Source organism: Podarcis bocagei (assembly GCF_964188305.1).
Source record: "Podarcis bocagei genome assembly, chromosome: 4".
Taxonomy (NCBI): Eukaryota; Metazoa; Chordata; class Lepidosauria; order Squamata; family Lacertidae; genus Podarcis; species Podarcis bocagei.
In genome coordinates, this window is record NC_138128.1 from 83,150,274 (window position 1) to 83,171,521 (window position 21,248).

Here is a 21,248-nt window from a genome sequence, read left to right on the forward strand (position 1 = left end):
ACTGTGGCAGATCTCAACAAGTATTGTAAAACTATTAATGGTAGCCCTGGGCATTTCGAGGACATGTGATTTCCCACAGCGCCCTGAGCAAGTGCTCAAACTGTATTTCTGTGTGTGTCATGTTGCCTAAGGGCTGCACTAGCAGATACAACAGCAGGTACAGGTCTACGAACCCCAGTCACTGAACTGCTGCAAAACCTATTAGGGGAGGACATGATCTGCAGAGGAGAAAAAGTGAGGGGGCTTTTTCACCTTCTCCTGCCACCTCCCACCCACCTACAAGGCCAGACTCACCATTGGACAGCATGAGGCAGATGCCTCAGGCAGCAGATTTGGGGTGTCACGAGAGAGATGCAAATGGTTAGTTATTTAATCTGTTGTAATTGTATTTTTACAGCCAGGAGAAGTGTTTGTGGGATTTTTCTTTTTCCCCTCAGGTACCGAAATAACTTTGCTTGGGGTTATGCAACTTGACGCGATGGGAGGGCAGAGAGCCATTTTTGGCTTCCCCTCAGGCAGCAAAATGTATTGCACCTGACCCAGTTTTATCTAATATTCCCATCCGGATCCATTAGCCACACTGCAGGGTAGAGAGCCTGAGGGAGAGTGTCCAGGGAGGAAAGCAGTGGGTGAAGGAGACTGAAATGCTACACCCCACACTTGCCACTTCTCATGAGCCAAGTTCTACCACACCACCATTTAGATGTTTGGTAACAATTACAGTCATAGATTTCGGTCTGCTGTGAAACTTCTAGTTCAGCCCTGATCTGTTTTCTGTCCCCCTTTCTTTTGAGTACAGAGACCCAGTCAAAACACCTTTTGGTATAAGTAATTGAGGAGAGTGAGTAAAATCAGGCAGCATTCAAAGGAGTGATTGTGCAACAGTGTCTACTTTTCTGCTCCTAAATTTAGTTTTCATAGCAGCATATAATTACATTACATCCCTCTCTGTAAAAAGCAAAACAAAACAGTAAGAACTTAATCATTGTTGCTTGGCTTATATTGAAAGCCTTATAACTAGGAGAGCATTTTAGATCTTTAATAACTTCTTGCTAATTCATCCTTTCAAATAAAGAAAGACAGAGAAAACAAATGAACAGCAATGGGGAAAGCACTACCTACCTCAGCCTTCACCAACCTTTGCAGTTTTAGACCACAGCTCCCATCCAGCCGTGCTACCAGGGCAGATGGGAGTTGTAGTCCAAAACATCTGGATGATTCTAGATGGGTGAAAGCTGACTTGCTTCATTAAAACATTGGCAAAGCAGGGTGGGAGCAACTTGGTCACTCAAAGGCCTGGTTCATACATGCATATGGATGTCATGACCTGGCAGGACAACAGAGAGGAGGAAGAGGATCTGGGCGAGGGGTGTTGATATTTTCACCCCCTCCCATTGCGAGAATCTCCTGATCTGATGTTTTGAGAAAGGAGGGGGCGAAAACTGCCCTTCTCTTCTGCTCCTGACTGACTGCCTGACTCTGTATGTGGAGAGAGTCTTATCTATGTAGTGACTAGATGGCTGAGTGGAAGAGGTAACACTCATGCAAGCCAGTAGTTTGTTTAGTTTGTAGTAGCTATTAGATATAAAAGAAGTTATGCTTCACAGGTAGCTTCCACATTATTTATACTCTGCTGAGTCTGGTGTTCACAATGCACAGTTGTGGGTCCAGTGCACTGGAACCTGCTTTCCAGGATTGGAAGGTCTCTGAAAGTGCTCCAGTTGCCTAGCCTAGTCGGGACAGTAGCAGTTATTGAGCCCAGTCGCTGACATCGGTTGAAAGGTGTACTGACAAGGGGTGTAGCCCGGACAAGGACATACCAGGGCAAGCTGGGGATGGGGAAGGAGAGGTTGGTGTCAGAAGTACTCACAGGGTGATGGAGGATCATGAGGGGATTGGAAACCAGAGCAGCAGGACCCATGAACACAGCGGGCTCCGAGGCATAGGGAACAGCAGGCAGGATGCTCCAGAACTCTGAGGCAGGCAAGGACCCACAGCCAGCTCACTAGCTCTGGGAGGAAATGTGTGATTTCTCTGCTGGAGTAGGCTTGGAACAGGTGAGGGTCATAAGCCTCATCGAGCCCAGATGCTGCAATCAGCATGCAAAGTATAAAAGGGAAGCAGAGCTGAGGTGTTGTCTGTGCACAACTGCCCATGTTGGTGGACCTCAGTTTGGCTGCACCAGGATCTCTGTGGGACTGTGCTACCGGTTGGGCTTTGGAGATGTGGATTGACCCTGGACTGGGGACTTGACATACTGACTTGCTGCCAGGTAGGCCAGGGGTTCAGGACAATAGATGACTTGATTTCTCTACCCTTCATGAATAGCAGCAGAAGGTATGGCAGATGCACGGGCACAAACAAAAGTACAGGCAGAAGTGCTGGTCCATCGGGGGGGGGGGATCCAAGCACCCTTACCCCCCCCCCACACACAATACATTGAGAAGAACTATCTAAAAGTCACAATGTGTTGAGTTAGTTTTTGAGTTTCACAGAACTCTTCCTCAGGCTGGGTATAGGTAAAGGACATGATACAAGCACCATCTAAAGATTCAGAAAGGAAAAGATCTCAAGCTTTGTCAAAGCATGCTGAGATAAAGAAGCAGTGACCCCTTTCCCTTTAAAAATCTAAAAAAAAAACAGAGTGAATTGTTTCTCACACAAAAAAGACATGTTGGAGGTGGCGTGAGATGGTATGAAAGGTCTACATGGGATGCTTTATCTGTGAAGACCTATTGATACAGGTGATTTGCAGCACGTTACTGCCACCATGTGGGGAAAATGCAAGTGTGAACTAGCCCAGAAGTCATTGGGGAAAAGCTGGTTGTCCAGGCCATTAATGGTGACATCTCCCTGTCTCATTTTCCCTTCCCCAGTTTCCTTCCAAGATGACAGTATGTCCCTTTCCATTCTTCTGGATAACAATTTTCTGTGAAACTTGGGGTAGGTGGGCAGTCCTATGCACCACTGCTCTAAGAAATAAGATCGGGCACCATTCTGCAACATGACCCAGAACATGGCATTGTGGTGCTGTTGCGCCATAATGACCACTCCCCACATTAAATGGGGGGCACCCTTTGTGGGGTCGCACGAAGCCCCCTGGACCCTATGCAGCACCATTAGCACAGGCTTGGCTTTGCCTTCCCCAGGTAGGATACCTGGAGGTCTCCGCCTACCTCAGCCAGTTGCCCAATCCCGTCTAGGGAGGTGTTGCCAAGGTGATCAGGCCAGGTAGGGGGAGGGACTACCTGCCCACACAATAGGGGGAGGATCTTACCTGGGAATCGTCAGCTGGCTCCAGAGCTTCTCCCACCCTGCCCTCCCTCAGGTAAGTCTTCTTTTGCAGGTTAACCTTTTCTCCACAGGTACGCGGGCTACGTCATGGTCGGAAAGGGTCGGAAAGGAATTCTCCTGCATTGGCAGCTTTGCCTTTCCCATAGCAAAACGTCACAACTTTGGTGGTATCAGGCCTTGGGCAGAATCCTTTAGTCTATCTTCCCTAAATGGGGGGAGGGTGTGCAGCAGTGACCCACGCCCCCTCCTCTTTGTGGTGGTGATACGAGGATTCCCCGTTAATGGGGTTGTTTGAGGGGAGGCTCTGGCCGTACGCCTAGAGGTTGTCATTGCTCTCCCCTGCGACGGCGGTGTAATGGGGGCGGGCTCTCTCTGCTTGAAAATATGTTCTCCAGAGCCAGCCCATCCCACACACACACTGGATAACCCTGATGTTCCCCAGATCCCCAGAGGAGGACTGGGAGGAATAAACACCCAATGCCTGAGCCAAGGTCTCCCCACATCTGAAACATAATAAAGTTGTGGCCAGTTTTAATCCCATAGCACATTGTCTTGAGTCGTTATTCCACACGGGGTTTGGGGGACTCCGCCTGTCCACGCAAAGTGCAAGTGTGTACCGTGAGGAATGGGGATTCGGTTTTAGCCCCACACCTGATGTGACATCTTTTCCTTTCAGTAACACATGTAGCAAATAGTTGTGTGAGAAGAAAGCTCAACATGCCGCTACTGAAAGGAAAAGGCTTGGGGACGGGGTGAAGAATGCAGCCCCCCTCCTCAACTTAGATATGAGCAAGACATTAATAGGACTGTCATATGAAGGTATGGACACATGCCTCCTAAAATGCATTGCATTTGATGTGATATGAGTCCATATAAAATTTCTACCAGAAGTGAACCACTTGCTCATCTGGCTCATCATCTCATGCCACAGTCATTGCTCAGTACCTGCATGTATAAACCAGCCCTCATAGGAGGGCTGCTTGTCTCTGAGCAGCTGTGGCAATGATCTTCACAACTGATTTTTGACAGTGTGTAATATTTTTATGGAGATTGTTTGCCTACCACGGCTTCGCAAAGCATCTTGAGTTTCCCATTGGTATTCACAACACTTGTCCAATGATGTATGGTACGGAAGATGAGTTTATCGCATGCACTTTACTCTGTCTTTACTCATAAACTCTGTATTTCATTCTGTTGCTTCTGCAGTCTTTTGCAAAGAGCAAATTGTTCTGTTTATACAGATTGCTTTGTACCTAACCCAGTCCTGTGTTGTCAATTCACCATAGTCAAGGGACTGTTATATTGCGTCCCCCCCCCCATATGTAAGCGGTGTGCCTCTTAACACCAACTATTACTTGTTTTATGAGTACTTAGTAACTTATACAACTATAACTTGTTTATGAGTACTTAGATTTCTTTATATTGTTTTCTTATAATCTTATAAACTGATCATATAGTTTTATTATGCCTGTTGGTGTTTACACTTTATTGTGCCTAGAAGTGCTTTCATTTGGGAAGGTTTTTCTAGGGCAAGGCATAGTGATGGATTATTTTGATCTGGGCAAAGTTTTGAAGGGCAGAGAAATCAGCAAACTAACATGTAGATTATTTTTTTTCAAGAGCTAGTAATCATGGTAGTTTCATGTCATTATGATTAGCTTTCCAAGAATCATCAGGCTGGCATCTATTGGAAACAAAATACTACATTAGATAGACATTTGGTTATTGATGTCATTAGTGCAGGACCTTAGATGGATGTAAAGGCACCACTCAGAAGAATGCGCAGCTCCATGGGGTTTTTACATTAGCCACCTTTTTGAAAATATTTTTTCAAGCAATCACCCCTCCTGTTTTCTTTATATGGTGTTGTAATTAATAATTTCAAGAGTTTGAAGACTTGTCTGTCTGGCTTTCTGTTTTGAGATACAGATCAGTACAATTACCTACAAATCGATTTAGGACAATGCAATCTCCTCTCTAGTTCTTTGTAGCAGCTCCCATCTGATCTGGACAGGGCCCAATTTGGCCCAAATCAGCCTGATTCCATTTGGGATTTGGCCAAATCTGGTGGACAGCCCTAATAAACAGTAAGTCACATTATACCAGGTCAGATTATTTGTCCAAGTAACCTACTATTGTCTGTCTGACAGCAGCACCCAAGGCTTTCAAGCAGAGAGAGATCTCCCACCTCCAGCTGCCCACTCCTTTTTCTAATCTGGAGATGCCAAAAATGGCCCTTGGGATTGTCTTCAGAAGAGATGATCAAGCAGATCTCCTTTAGCATAGAGTTAAACTGCTTCAGCATGGCCAGAGAGGCCATCTCCCACATAATGATAAACCATGTCTCCAACACTGTCTGAAAAACATTCTTTGAGTAACATAGTGAGTAGTGGCCTGGAAATTAGTTCTTCAATAAGCAGGTGGACAGCACCTCAGTGATGGGCTGCTCAGTCTGACTGAACAGCCCAGTCAGAACCAGCAGCTTTTAAGATCATATGGGAGCCTTCTGTTTCCTTGTTTCATCTGAATTGTGTTGTACTGGTAGTAGCAGTACCACCTTCTGGCTATCTGCAGGGCTCTGCTGCCAAATGGTAGAGCTCTGAGTCAGTAGTTCAGCTGCAAGCTATCATAGTAGCACATGGGGCAAAATGGCCAAACTCACTACTAAAGTCCTCAGATCAAGACTCTGGCCACCTTTCATTCATGGACACAAACAAACCATGTAGATCATCATAAATGCTAATCATTACTGAGTGTCAAAAGTCTGTAAGGGGCTTGAATTTTCCATTCCCACTGACCTGTACCCAGTGCTATTTTCTTTAAAAAAATGTTTAGGGGTGCTCTCATTTTGACTCAAGAAAATCACCATTTTATAGTTCAAATAGGGGGAAATAATTGCAGTAAATGGACAAAAGTACAAAGAACATGCATTATACCAGGAAAGGAAATGAAGCCGCCATTGAAGGTGGAAACAGTGAAACTGACCAAACACTGTGCTAGAGTCCAACTCCTACTTCACACATTAAACGCTCGCTTCCATCTGAGACTCAGGAAACACCGTGACAGGAAGTGAGGTCGCCATCAGGGGTAGCAACGGAACTGACGATTTACCGTGCCATTCAACGGAGCTGACGATTCACTGTGCTAGAGAAGAAACTTAATTTTTTTTAAAAAAGTTGTTTCTTCTCCCATTAGAGTCACAAAATGTTTAGGGGTATGCATACCCCTGCGTACCCCCAGAAGAAAGCACTGCCTGTACCTATTCCAGTATTTTGCAATGAAGGAGGTTTACTGAATTCAACAGTTACATCACTCCCTTATGCAATCATTTTTTCATGACTGAGTTCAGCTGATATAGATTCCTACCTGACATATCAAATGCTAGAGAACAATTCTGAAGGACATACAGCAGTGTGGTGTTTTTAATGGCCAAGCTCGAATCAGGCTGCTCCACTCCAAATGGCTCCCCTGTGCTAAGCCATGTATTAAGTTGAAGCCAAGGTGATTCTGAGCCGAACTTGAGCCACACAGAATTGAATCTGTAGCGACACTCTTAGATGCCTAGAAAACCTTGACAATCCCAGAGATGAGAATTTGACAAAATGGAATCAAAATTGCCATGAAGCCACACATTGTGGCTTTTTGTATGATAATTACTACGATGTTTCCCTTTCTCTTAATGACATCTAAAGAGGAAACAGGCAGTGCTGGAGATTAAGTAATTAAGACGTATTAGGAGCATTTGAAGTACAGGGTCATAAGGGAGAGGGAAGGGTGAGCGAAGAGGGAAGCTGTGGACTGCATGTCTGCTGGAGAGTTATAAAATATTCTCCTTGCTCACAGCTTGATAGCTGTTAAAGGGAGAGCTTCACAGACCGTGTGCTCTTTATTATCTCCAGTCTGGAAAACTGCAGCATCCATGGGTAAGTAAAACTCATGCTAAATTGAGAAAGCAAATTCGTATTTCATATATGGGAGACATATATAGATCTAATGTAGGAACTGCAACAAATGATTGTTAAGTGTGTGCATGTATTTTGAAGAGAACCATTTCTTATACATATCCTCCTATTATATACAAGGACTGCCACATAGTAAATTGTTACTAGGTGATTAATCATCCATCTTTTAATTGCTTTAACTTTTAAAAGTTAGCTTTTACTGGATCTGCTTTGCAGTTTTCTTTTTGAGAAATTGAACAAAATGCAAGATACCTTTCAACAAAAATTGCTGGAAGGAAACTCAATCTGTAACGTTTTCTTGTTCATTTCTATCTATAGTAGCACAGTGGAACCAAAATAGTTTCAAGCACATATGTCCTTAACTTTCAGCCCCACCAATGAATCAATTAAAGCTGTAGCCGATTAATCTACTGATTAAAGTGTGCACCTGTACTTATCTCTGAAAAACTGTCACCTTCAAAAAGCAGAATGCCTGGTTAAACCCATTGCATTTTACAGAAAATTGCCTGCAAGTCCGGCAAATGTAATAGATTGTGCTATTTATAGAAGGCAAGCAACCTAGATGTTACATGCAGTATGTTGGGGAAATTAAACATAGGAAGCTGTTTTATACCAAGCCAAACTATTGGTTTGTCTAGCTCAGTTATTGTCTATACCATGGGTAGCAAACATGATGTCTCCTAGATGTTGTTGGACTACAAATTCCATCATCCTTCACCTTTGACCATGCTGGCTGTGGCTAATGGGATTTGGAGTCAAGCACCATGTTGGCTACACTGGAAACAGATCTCCAGGATTTCAGACAGTGGGTTTCTCTTATACCTGCCTGGAGGTGCCAGGAATCAAATATGGAACCTTCTGCCACTGAGCTACAGCCTTTTATATCCATTTGGAGGAGGGTCACATCAATCACAAAGAAAAAGCTTGACTGATCTGTTGCATGATATGTAAATACAGATGATCACAATATTCCAGACTTGGAAACCTAATGAAAGCCAACTCTAGAACACTAGATGCAAAACAGAGAGAGAGAAGAGAGCTTGCCCCAATACTCATTGTTTTGGAATGGAAAGAAACTTTATTTTTTGTTCTGCCTTCAGCACTGTTTCATTTTCATAACAGAATTCTCTCCATCGCCAAGTCTTAAAATTGGCTCCTTATTTCAAATCCAACTGTGCCGCTGAAAAAGATATGTGAAAACATTCGTTTCCAGTAATTACAAGTTTCCCTCTGCTTTGTAAGTCAGTTATGGTAGAAAGAAACAGAGAATTGTAGAGTTGGAAGCCATCCTGAGGGTCATCTAAGCCCCTGTGATGAAGGAATATCCCCTGGACACTGGACGCCAGCCTTGGTTGCCAACCCCAGTTACACGTGGGTATATATTGTACATTCCCTGCGTGTAGGAGTTTTCAATATGTTGGGTAAGTATGTAAGAGGGGTTTGTGTATGTTTGGGGTTGGTGGCCAGGAATAGATGTGGCCCTTGGGGGTGAGGAAGATTACCTAACCTTGACTTAAAATACCCTGTGAAGGATTGAGCTCAATACTTCGCAAGGCTTTCTTCTGAAGAATCTCCAAGCTGATGTCCTACATTGTGCATATTTTCAAGCTACTATTTTTGCACATTCCAGAATGCTTCATCCACTTCTATCAGATGAGAGGTGTGATGCTATACTGCTGAATGACAGATCGGTATGGCATGTAGTGGAGATGCAGAGAGCCAATATGGTGCAGTGGTTCAAGGGCTGAACTTAAATCTGACATTGCAGGCTTCAAATCCACAGACAGTAATGAAGTTCATTGGCTGCACTATTTACCAGCTTAGAGTACCTCATATGGTTGTTGTGAAGATCCAGGCCTTAGCTATCAATGAGCAGTAATAAAATAAACTCCACAGATGCGCTAATAATAGCTATTGATTCCTGTTAAGAAAGATCTGAAAGAGTTGAAAAGGATGCAATTTTCATATGAAGCTGGCCTTGCACTGCTTAATGATACTGTATTTGTAAGAACTGCTTAAACGGGATTCCCTTTCACAAGGGTCACTGCAAAGTCATTATTGCTATAGAAATATATTTTTACCCTCATTATACCAGATACGAGAGTCTTTTTCCCCTTATTCCTCTGTCTGCCTATCTACAGCCTTCTGCTTTCACAGTACTGCAAACTACTTCAAAGTCCCATAGGCGACATCTTCTCATTATATTCTCCCTGTTCAGGAGGGTCGGCAGTGTGATCATCCTAGGAGAATCCACATTCCAGTTGTCTCTCATGAGCTGTTTGGTTTGCATTGCTCTGAAGACCTGACTATTGAAAGGCATTCCTTGGCTCCAACGCTTGCCCCAGTGCTTCTCTTAATCCTAATTTTAGGTTAATGGTCATCCTCCTTTACCCTCTCTCTTGCCTCCAAGTGGATACGTGCTGGACCAAAACCCACCTGTGCTAGTCTGAAAGCATTACTTTTGCATTCTACAAGATGCGTATGATTGCCCTTCTCTTCAACCAGGCACACATTGATTCTTTTTCATGATAGTTTCAATGTGGTGCCTGAATAATAATTTTATTATTTGTACCTCTGCCCATCTGACTGGCTAGCCTCCCCTCTATAGCATCTGAAAGCACTCAACACATGTATGGACCTTCAAGTTGCATTGAAAGCACTCAACACATGGACCTTCAAGTTGAGAACTCTGATATATGAAATAAAATGAAATACTTTATTGTCACTTGTACAACTTGTATACAGTGAGATTACATGAGCTCTCTTCAGCTCTCTTAGTCTTAATTCCCCTCGTTTACTGACGCACACCCACCAAAACCAAAAGTCAGTTGACCTGTTGTTATCTTTTCATTCAGCAGCCTAACAGCCCACGGATAGAAGCTGTTCTTTACCCCGTTGGTGCGACTAATCATGCTTCTATATTTTCTGCCTGAGGGCAGGAGATCACACCGGCCAGGGTGTGAATCATCCCTTGGAATTTTCCTCACTCTCCTGAGGCAACGTTTTTCTGCAATGTCATCCAGTGGATTCACAGGACAGCCCATATCTTGTGCAGTATTCATCACCCTCTGTAGGCACTTCCTATCAGTTGATGTCAAATCAGCATACCACACCATGATGCAGTATGAAAGGACACTTTCTATTGTGGACCGGTAGAAGGAGATCATCAAATGTTGATTGACATCATTCTTTCACAATATATGTGAACAAGAAGCATATATTGTTTGAAGTTAACCCATGGGTGCTCAGCAAATGAGGGTATTCTTAACTTGAGCTTCCTGATAAATATTGAATTCTTAACAATGTTTTGAAGATGCATCTATATAGCATTGGCTTGAAATGAAAGATTAAACCCCACATCTCATGTAGGAGACAAATAATTTCCTATTTTATTATTGGAAATCCTACTTCCAATTTCCTACTCATAAATGTGAGCTCTGAGGGAGAAAAGTTTAAAATCTTTACATTTGGAGATATCCTTCATCAATCACCCTTCCCACCAACAATTATTTTCTCTCCTGTATTTTGGTTTTAAATCATAACAAGATGATCTTACATCTGGCCAACGTCTTTCAAGGACTTCGAAAGTCATTGTGCATATGGTGTTATTCCACTGAACCAATCACTAGGGAAATAACAACACCTGGAATTTTTTTCTTAAGTAAACTGTGTATAAACTGAATGATTAACCAAAGTTTCTTGCTATTTGTAAAACTACAACATTTGAATGAAGAGGATGGTTGTCGTTTATTTTCATAAAGAAGAAATGGTATCTGAACCAGGTTTGGATCACAGAAGGAGCAAAAATTATGCATGTTTGCTATATTTGTATAAAGTTATCATTTGCAGAGAATACGAATTCAGTTTAGCAGAAAATTTAGATATTTTTTTTTAAATGCTCAACATATGTGTATATATTCATATATTCCATACATCTTTACATTATTTTGTTTATGGTGAATTAGATGTTTCTGGGAAGGAGAGCAAACATATGAGTAAAATTTGTGAGTGGTCTTTAAATGAACCCCCCCCCCCCAAAAAAAAACCTACACACAGTAACCTCCCATGCTTTAATATATGCATGACATCATAAACAAACAATCATCATTTATTTTTACCTTCTGAACAGAGTCCCTGAATCTACACCTGGAGCATCTCAGATTTGATGGAGGGGACTCCGAAGGTGAAGAACAGATTTTCAAAAGTCTAGATGGAGTTCTTCAAGCTCTGGCTGAAGATAGTTAAGTATAATTGAAATATGTTTTATGCTGATTGATCTTTTCAAATCTGTTTGTCCACACAATCCCCTTTGGTTCTTTTCCATTAAGGCACTAACATAAAGTGTACTATATTCAAATTTATCATTGGACTCTTCTAATGTAGGTTTCGAAAGCATGTATAATTAAAAAACCTATGAGCTCACACCATTCATAGATGGCGGATGGGTGGGTGGGAGCAACTACTGTTCCTGAAGGCCAACTAGATATTGCTGGGGTTCCCTGAGCTGCCCTGTGATTTGATGTCTGCAGCACGCTGCCAAGTTTAGGATAATCATTGGCATTTCTGCTCCATACTGTCTCTTCTCTGCCAGTGTTCTCTCTCATTTCTCCCCATCTTATATTCTGTTGCATCTGTGCCTTGCAGCTACCATTCTCCCCCACCCGCTACTTGCCCCCTGAGACACATGCTGAAAGCTGAAGTCCTGCAGTATCAGATGTGTCAGACAATGCCTGCCTCTGTTTGCTACTGTTGGCTGCACCTGCTTCCATGTGCACTATTGTCTGCCTCCTTCCAATTTTCCCTCTGTTGGGCACATGCTGAAAATTTGAGCTCTTCCATCATATATGGGTTTCAGGCCAGGGCCTGCTATTCTTCTGGCCACCATCATCTCTATCAAACTATGCCAAGCTCTGACTCTGCAAGTTGTCTTGCTATTGTATCTGGGTTGCTGCCAGCATTCATCCGCTCACCCCCATTCCTGTACCAATCTTTAAGTTGTTGTGCCAAGCCGCTCTGGGGTGTATCCTTTATGTAGAAGTCATGGAATAATAACCTTGGATGCCTACCTGCCAGCTCCCCATGCCTGCTGCTTCTCTTATTGAATAAGAGAGATCCTGGTGGCCACTGTGGCCACATATGGCTGCCATCCACCACAATGAAGAGAAATAAAGGCTGTGCCCATGGGTTCCTGCTTGCCTCGGTGAGAAAGATGCCCAAATGCTGTTGCCTGCTTGAGACAGTGAGAGAGAGACTGGTCATTGTGACATTGAGCTGATGTCACTTGCCTGCAGGAGAGGAACTGGCCATTGTGATGACTGTTATCTGCATCACTTTTCTGCCTGCCAGGCATTTCTCTGAGTGGGAGTCACTAAAGAGCTAGCAGTCCTCATTGGAGGATGAGAAAGCATTAGAAAACCAACTTAAGAAAACTTGCAACTGTTACCACTGAGAGCAATGGGAAACTAAAATTAAATTAAAAATAAAAATATTACCATTTTTATATTCCTAGAACAATCTTCTCTGACCTGACCCTTCCAGATGCATTGGACTCCAACTCTCATCAGCCCCAGGCATCATGGCCAATGGTCAGGGATGATGGGCATTGTAGTCCAACAATACCTGGAAGGTACCAGATGGGGAAAAGCCTTGAACATCTCATCCAGAACCTTTTCTGAAATGCAGAAATTCTGCAGGCAAACAGGTGTGAGGAAAATCTCCTGAAAGTAAAAAGTTTGAAAAGCACTAGCTTGTGGAAGTGTTGGGCCTTAGCTCAGTTACTTAAGAAGAAAAAGATGCGATACACAGGCTCTCAACTCTACTTTCAGCACACATTAGCCTCAAATAAAGCCCTTAATCATGTCAACTAATCTGAAAGACACAATAACTGAGAATTTCAGCTATCTTTTGGTATTTTGTATTTGTTCCCTGGAAAATGGAATACTATTGTATTGTATTGAATACTTCTTGGTAGTTAGGGAGGCTTAGCTGAGGCAGTTCAATTACTTATTGTTAACTGCTTCTTAACTTATGCTTCACTGAGGTGGCAGCAGCTTATTTTACTTGTCAGCCTTTGCTAAGCAGCTGTCACCTGCTCATCAGAGGAGGGAAGTGTTTTGTGTGGTTGCCATAACGACATAACCTGGACTTAAGGGTGACAAAGTGTGTGCAGCACGAGAGCTTTGACAACTTTCATGTCAGAAAGTGCCACTCGTAGCAGGCCACAGTGTTAGCTGTACCGCTACCATTGCAAATGTGGTGGACACACCATTCCTTCTTGCAGTGGAGCTAAAGCAGGGGGACACTGTCTCTTCCTAATGTCTAAAAATTCCTGAATGTTTTCCTGCCCCTCCTGTGGTTGGCACATGTTGATGATGTCATTCGTATGCACCCGTACTACCAGCTGGAGGCTGCTGGCAGTGCTGAATTTCGGGCATTTAGGACAGTTCAAAGTTAGTACAAAGTGGTGACATCATCACTCTAGATCAGGCTTCCTCAATCTCGGCCCTCCAGATGTTTTGAGACTACAATTCCCATCATCCCTGACCACTGGTCCTGCTAGCTAGGGATCATGGGAGTTGTAGGCCAAAAACATCTGGAGGGCCGAGGTTGAGGAAGCCTGCTCCAGATTATGTTATGTTTATGGCCTCAGGTTCAAAACCTTACCTAAATCCAGTGCCCAACAGTGGCCAGAAATGAACTATGATGTAATGGTTGAAGAATATAATTGCCACTATAAGGTATTTCTAATGTATTCATACAAATAGCACCTGCATCAGAATATTACCGCGAAGAGTGTTTTGTGTTCCAGCCAGCCAGGTGTGCCTCCTTAAAGGATACTCCATTCCATTCCACCTCCCCTTGGTTTTCCATTCATCACACACAGAGCTGTCAACTTTTCCCTTTTCTTGTGAGGAATCCTATTCGGAATAAGGGAATGTCCCTTAAAAAAAGGGAAAAGTTGACAGCTATGGTCACACACCCCACCTCAACAACAGACAGACACTCAGGGTGCTTCTGGACTGTTTTGCAGGAGACTCAAAAGCATACCAGCAAATTAAGATTTCCCAATTAAAGTGGATTTGGTGCCCTTTTTCAACAAACCTGCTTTCCCCCCCTCCCCCCCAAAAAATCATGCAAAGTGACGGGAAAATACACTGAAAAGTGTGTGGCAATAACCGCTTGACATTATCTTGTATTAACCACCCAGTAAATGAATCAAAATGAATACTTACTACATAGCTAGCATTGCATAACCTATTACAGTGGTACCTCGGGTTACAAACGCTTCAGGTTACAGATGCTTCAGGTTACAGACTCCACTAACCCAGAAATAGTGCTTCAGGTTAAGAACTTTGCTTCAGAATGAGAACAGAAATCGTGCTCCGGCGGCGCGGCGGCAGCAGGAGGTCCCATTAGCTAAAGTGGTGCTTCAGGTTAAGAACAGTTTCAGGCTAAGAACAGACCTCCGGAAGGAATTAAGTACTTAACCCAAGGTACCACTGTATTATGGTTTTAGATATGCTGAAAGCCACACAGAGTGGCTAGGGAAACCCAGCAAAATGGGCAGGGTATAAATAATAAAATTATTATTATTTATTATTCTCCCCTCAATTTTTGTGTGAATTGAGCATTCAATCTAATAAACAGGTTGTCTGAAATGACCACAACATTCTGTGGCCACTGATCATACTCAGTCCTCCTTGGGCTGCTTGGGGGAGGGGTTTGCCAAATATTATTTATATGTCTGCAAACCTCGGGGTTCCCCCACCAAGGCTGCTGTTGTCAACCTTTTCTTTTGCAGCCCCACTTTGACTACAAGCCTAAGCAGCTGAGTTCACTATTAGAAGGGCTGAGACACGTATGTCACAGTGTTTTGGTTTTAGCTGAACACCACCAGCGCCCTAGTCATCTCAATTTACAGTTCCTTTTGAGGCACAGAGCTGCAGTGAAATGGAAAGAAAAGACAACCAGTATCCATCATGTTGATGGCCTCGCTCAATCATGATGTGATGGTTACAGAGCAGTTACCACTTTAGGTGGCATTTCTGGGGATGGATTTTTCTGTGGGATACAGTGGCTGCGGTTGCCGCCCAGTTCATCAACTAAGTACACACATGCTTAACTTACATATAATCCGATTGAGTCCTCATTTCTAGCTGAGCAAGCTCATATCTGGTAGAAGCTGTTTACTGCTTAACCAGCTGAAACAGATTGAAGGAAGCAGACGATGAGAGTAGCCCTAAGAGACAAAGGAGAGGGGAGTTTTGCTTTGTTTTTAAGGGAAAACAAGACAAGCCTTCCCTTCTAAGTCAGCCTATCCAGGTGAGCGTCCAAATTCTCTGGGGATTTCTACCATAACTGAATGCCAATTAGATTTGATGACGCAGCAGGAACCAAGTCCTAATTGGGTATATTACAAACTCTTGCTGCTAACAGCATACACTCCAGCTGTCCCTGTTTACCAAGGACAACCCCTATTTTCTTGTCCATGGTGAATCATTGTCCCTATTCTGAGGTTTAAAAATGCCTTTAAAATATTCTGCTATGGTGGGTTGCTGTTCTTTAAGTTTGCATCCCTTGATAGAGGAATATCTTGTCTCTAGTACATGTGCATGTAAATATACACACATGAACGAATGTTGTGCACTGCTTGTCATTTGACATGTTTCAGCAACAGAGCTGCAGTTGGGATGATTGATAACCTATCACAGAAAAATTATAGAGCTTTTCAGATGATGATGGGGAAGAAAGTAGAATTTCAACAGCTGGCTCCCTGATAGTCATGCATTAATATGAAGATTCCTAACCCAAATTTATTCATTTGAAGGTCTGGATACAGCCAACACATATACAACTGCATTGTTACCAAGATGTTTGCTTCAGCTGGAGCTATGTGGAATTTGGTAACCAGGGAAAGTCCCTGTGGGGTTAACCAGCATGAATTTCTACACATCTGCAAGCAGCAAGTTGTGATTGCCTAATTGATCCCCTGGAACCCAGTGGTATATCGAATGCAAGCAACATGCCCCTGTGACTTGACTTTAGCCCTGTGTCATGAAACTAAATTGGCATGACTGAATGAAATTTATTATGGTCCCAGACCAGATTGGCACGGCTCAAAAACTCACCATCCATATGTTTGATATATGATACTCATGACCAAACCAGGTTTTTTTGTGGAAAGGTCCTTTCAGATTCAGACTTAGATTGTATGATAGGTGTTTACTATAACCGGGTGTACATTTTCCTCAGTTTCTTCTGCTTCTTGGAACCATTCCAGAAGGCTGTTCTCCACTGCTCTTTTTCAGGAGCTGGCTTCTCTAGATTCCTTCTTTGAGCCATGTTTGTTATTTTCTTCAGGATAAGTCAGAAATTTATGTGGAGAGGCACTTTCTAAGAGATGATTTTTCTATGGTTAAACTAAGAGGGCTTGTTGTTGTTGTTTAGTCGTTTAGTCGTGTCCGACTCTTCATGACCCCATGGACCAGAGCATGCAAGGCACTCCTGTCTTCCACTGCCTCCCGCAGCTTGGTCAAACTCATGCAGGTAGCTTTGAGAACACTGTCCAACCATCTCGTCCTCTGTCGTCCCCTTCTCCTTGTTCCCTCAATCATTCCCAACATCAGGGTCTTTTCCAGGGAGTCTTCTCTTCTCATGAGGTGGCCAAAACATTGGAGCCTCAGCTTCACGATCTGTCCTTCCAGCAGGGACGCGGACTTATAAAAAATATTGGGGGGGCCCGGGAAAGCTCATGAATAATAAATAAGCTCATGAATATGCAAATAAAGTGGCGCCGCCTCCTCGTGAGCGAATAGGGGAGAGCGTGCTGCGCCTATTAATCAGCTCCGGAACAGCTGATATGCGGAAAACGTGGGGCTAGCCGGAGAAGAGAGGGCTGGCTGGGAGGTGTGGCCGGTCGGGATTCCCCTGTTCTCGCGGGGGCTGAAACCGCCAGGAGGAAGGAAATTCCCCCCGGCAGTGCCTTGGCAGTGGGCAGTGGCGGTGGTGCTGCGAAGCAGCGAGGCAGGAGCCCCCGCCCCCGGGGATTCCCTAATCTCGCGGGGGACGGCCGGGGCTCTCCGACTAGGGCGCGCGGCTGGCTGGCTGGCTGGCGAGGGAGCAGGTGGGGAGGAGGCGGGGGACGGCAGTGGCGCTCTGCTGGAAGGGCGCCCGAGATTATTGGCGGGGCTGAGCCCCCCCAAAAAATTTTTTGAGGGGGCTCGAGCCCCCTCAGGCCCCATGGAGTCGGCGCCTATGCCTTCCAGTGAGCACTCAGGGCTGATTTCCTTAAGAATGGAGAGGTTTGATCTTCTTGCAGTCCATGGGACTCTCAAGAGTCTCCTCCAGCACCATAATTCAAAAGCGTCAATTCTTCGGCGATCAGCCTTCTTTATGGTCCAGCTCTCACTTCCATACATCACAACTGGGAAAACCATAGCTTGAACTATACGGACCTTTGTTGGCAAGGTGATGTCTCTGCTTTTTAAGATGCTGTCTAGGTTTCTCCAAGAGCTCTTGGGAAAAAACCAAAATAAAAGGCAACTAATTACAGGAAGGCATATTTGACTAGGCTGCCCAAGGTCCTGGAGGACGATTGGGTCCATAGGTAAGAAGAGACCACTGACAGTTGTCTCCATCCGTATGCAGGGACTCTGCCAGAACCAATAATGTGGCACCTAATGTATTTGTGACAGTACTTCTCTAGGCTACAGAATTACTTTGCTGTCACCAATTCCTTAAAGCAGTGGTGGCCAAACTTGGCCCTCCAGCTGTTTTGGGACTACAGTTTCCATCATCCAAGGCCTCTGGTCCTGTTAGCTAGGGATGATGGGAATTGTAGTCCAAAAACAGCCGGAGGGCCAAGTTTGGCCACCACTGCCTTAAAGCTTCACAATTCTCTAGTAACGCCTGTCTCCCTCTGTTGATCTACAACTGTCTCCCCCTTACAGTTAACTGTCCAACTGACAGGAACCTCCAGCCAATCCGACTTCAGTTTACCTTGTTCTAAGCCCCACCTACTGAATCTTAAATCAGCCTGTCTGCTAGAAGCTGCCACCTAGCAACCACCGCTAAACACATTTGTAACATTATAACAATTTAAGGCCTAATGGCCTTCACAGAATGTACCGTATCTTTGAAACAACGTACTGTATGTGCAACTCTCTCCACATGTCAAGTGATGGTCCTGTTTTAAATCACCCCTGCAAAAATATAGTTCCTAATTTGGTCTTGACACAAGCAATAAAATTGTAAAGAGGACTGGAGAGCAGGGGTGGCAGATTTTTTCTGTGATACTTAGAAATAATTTTAAAATGCAATCAGGATAGACTCCTAACCTGACTTGCCTCAGAGGATGCAACAATGATTTCAGTGGGTCTTACTCTGAGTAGGAATGATTACAAATGGTAAGGTACATAAATGGTATTGTTTTTATTATCAGTTGTTAGTGAAAGGAGTGGCACTGCTTTGGCAATGGCATTTTATGCTACGTAACAAACTGTGTGTGTGTGTACAACTTTTACCAAAAACAATTTCCCCAAATTCACCAATTAGTACCATTAAGCACTACTACCTTACCGACATACTGTCATCCACACAATCGTAGGAGACAGGAGTAGAAACAAAACAATGAATATTATTGGCTACTGTCATCACCTCAGTTCAAGATACGTTCAAGGAAATACACATTTCAGCAGCACAACATATCTGACATTGAAATGGGCTGCTCAGTTATAATGGTCTGGTTTGATAAGTTGCCGGTCAGTCTGCTATTTTTTAATGCCTAAGAAATTTGGACCGCTAAATACTGCTAACACTCACATGAAACCTGATAAGCTCACAAAGATTGTAAAAAGGGTGCAAGCCTTTCCTGTAAAAAAATTAAGGAAGTGTGTGTGGTTCCTTCCTCCATTTTTATCCTCTCAGCAATCCTGTGAGGCGGGCCCAAGATCACTCCTAGCTGAGTGGGCTTTTGAACCCAGGCTTTCCAAAGCCATTGTTGATCTATCCGCAGGAGATGAAGAGGCCACAAAACCAACAGTATTAGCAACAGATACACACACACCCCTTACTTATTGCACTGGTTGTGCAAAATTATTTCCTTAAAATCCAAGTCAGGAAGCATTTTCAGTGGGTGGTGGGAGCGGCACCAGCTACAGCTTAACCTGAACAGACTCAGGTGGCAAGACTAAATTACCCAGGACCAGACAGGGAGAAAGAGTTCATTAGCACGGATCTCCCTTAGCCAACTTGTTTCAATCCATAATCTATAATTAGACTTGCTGGGTCATAAGGTGGTCATCGTTCCTCCCGGTTATGACCTGGCAGCCCGAGTTTCATATCGTCGAGAATCCCATTTCCCCTGCCCTTTAACCTGGTCATGTTTTTTTTATCACAACAGAGCACAAGACCTCCAGCCTGATTGCTGAAAGTGATGTTTTGCCAGCTTTCGCCAGACTTCTGCAGAGCAACCCTCTTTGTGCAGTAAAGGCAGCTGAGGTGCTGGCAGAGATAGCTAAAAACGGTACATTGCATGATATTTCAGACGGATTTATCTGCTCGGGATTCCTGGACGCCTACAATGTCACAGTCTGTCCATTAGCACCACAACAGCGAAACTTACAGATGCCTTTCAGAACTGCTTGCACTCCCTCATAGATGACAGACTGCCATTAAAGGGAATCAAACTGCTTCTGGCATTGTTGTTTTTCCTTTAAAAGTGTAGCTGTTTATTTGCCATTTGCTTCTGGCCAACAGCAGCTCCCAATTTGAGCATGCTCCTGGCAAAGTGCCTTCCAGGGGGACCCCTGCTATGTGCATGACCCTCTCCAGAGTTCACTGCAGGGAAGGGGCTTATTCTGTAGCACAGAAGAAGAAAAACAGGCTGTTCTCTGCTTTTTCTTCTTTAACTGGAAGCAGAAGCAGCAGAAGCAGAAGAAGCTGCTTTTTCACCCTGAGACATGGGTGTCTGTGTACAAAAACACAGCAGGCATTATTACACCTGTACAACGCTCTGAACTGACACAGCAGCTGCAGCATTGTGAGAAATCAAATTGAAGGCCACTAACCACTAGCCTAAGGTTACCAGATGTTTTCAATGAATCCGGGGACACTTTAATTAATTAATTAATTAATTAATTAATTAATTAAAACACATTCGGGACGATGCTGCAGCGATGGAAGTGGCCAAGGGGCCGCCGCTGCCTTGACCTCAACCGCCACATTTCCCCTTCCTCCGAGGCTTCTATCTCCAATCTATGAGCCTGGGCAGCCCCTGAGTTGTTGGTTCTTCGGTGGTGGTGGTGGGGAAGCAGTGCGTGGTGGGTCAGGCATGGAAGGCGGAGAAGGAGGGCCAAGAGTGGTGGCAATGGTGAGGCTCGGGCAGTGCAATGCCTTCTCTTCCCATTGGACCAGCCCCAATCCCATTCCTACTTGTGCTCAAGTAGGAGGGGGTGGGGATCCCTCAGCTGGGAAGCAAGGCTTCACACTGCCTTTCGGAGCAGCCCCATCCCAACTCCTGTGCAAGCAGGAGAGGGCAGGGATCTGTCAGGCAGCGCAATGTCTCCCTTCCCATCAGAGCAGCCCCAATCCCATTCCTACTTGTGTGCAAGCAGGAGGGGGCGGGGATCCCTCATCTGGGAAGGGAGGCTTCCTGTTGCCTAACTGAGAGATCCCTGCCTGCTCCTGCTTGCACGCAAGCTCTGATAGGCAGCGTGAAGCCTCCCTTCACAGCTGAGACATCCCCGCCCCACTCCTGCTTGCATGCAAGAAGGAATTGGGAGGCTACACTGATAGGCAGCATGAAGCCTCCTTTCACAGCTTAGTTGCTGGGGTCAGGGAAGGTGGAGGCAGCCCGGAAGCTGCATCTTAGAGCCCCTGCACCACCATCATATTGGGGACTTCCGAGCAACTCCTGAAGCTAGCCAGAGCCAACTGCTCTGGGCTGCTGAGACTGCCGCTGCTGCATTTCCTGGGGACATTAGATTAAATCCG

The 21,248-nt window shown here is 44.4% G+C and overlaps 1 protein-coding gene and 1 long non-coding RNA gene across 4 annotated transcripts in view; one reads left to right on the top strand and one right to left on the bottom strand.

Annotated features, from left to right (window-relative positions):
- Positions 1-7,088: 7,088 nt before the first annotated feature.
- Positions 7,089-21,248, top strand: part of LOC308585291 (rap1 GTPase-GDP dissociation stimulator 1-like) — a 41,458-nt gene continuing 27,298 nt past the window's right edge. The window contains exons 1-3 of one of the 3 annotated variants that reach the window (XM_081190924.1): positions 7,089-7,217; positions 11,386-11,496; positions 19,657-19,779. In XM_081190924.1, coding sequence (XP_081047050.1) covers positions 7,214-7,217; positions 11,386-11,496; positions 19,657-19,779 — 238 coding nt within the window. In that variant the 5' untranslated portion in view covers positions 7,089-7,213. Of the gene's footprint in view, positions 7,218-11,385; positions 11,497-18,211; positions 18,667-19,656; positions 19,780-21,248 lie in introns of those variants that run through there. The other 2 variants (XM_081190925.1, XM_081190926.1) reach the window with 2 other exon arrangements.
- On the bottom strand, positions 8,312-12,709 carry LOC308585334. Its single transcript, XR_014007289.1, has 3 exons — positions 12,323-12,709; positions 11,375-11,487; positions 8,312-8,436 (listed from the first exon to the last, which is right to left on the bottom strand). It is a non-coding gene; the product is annotated as an uncharacterized lncRNA (long non-coding RNA).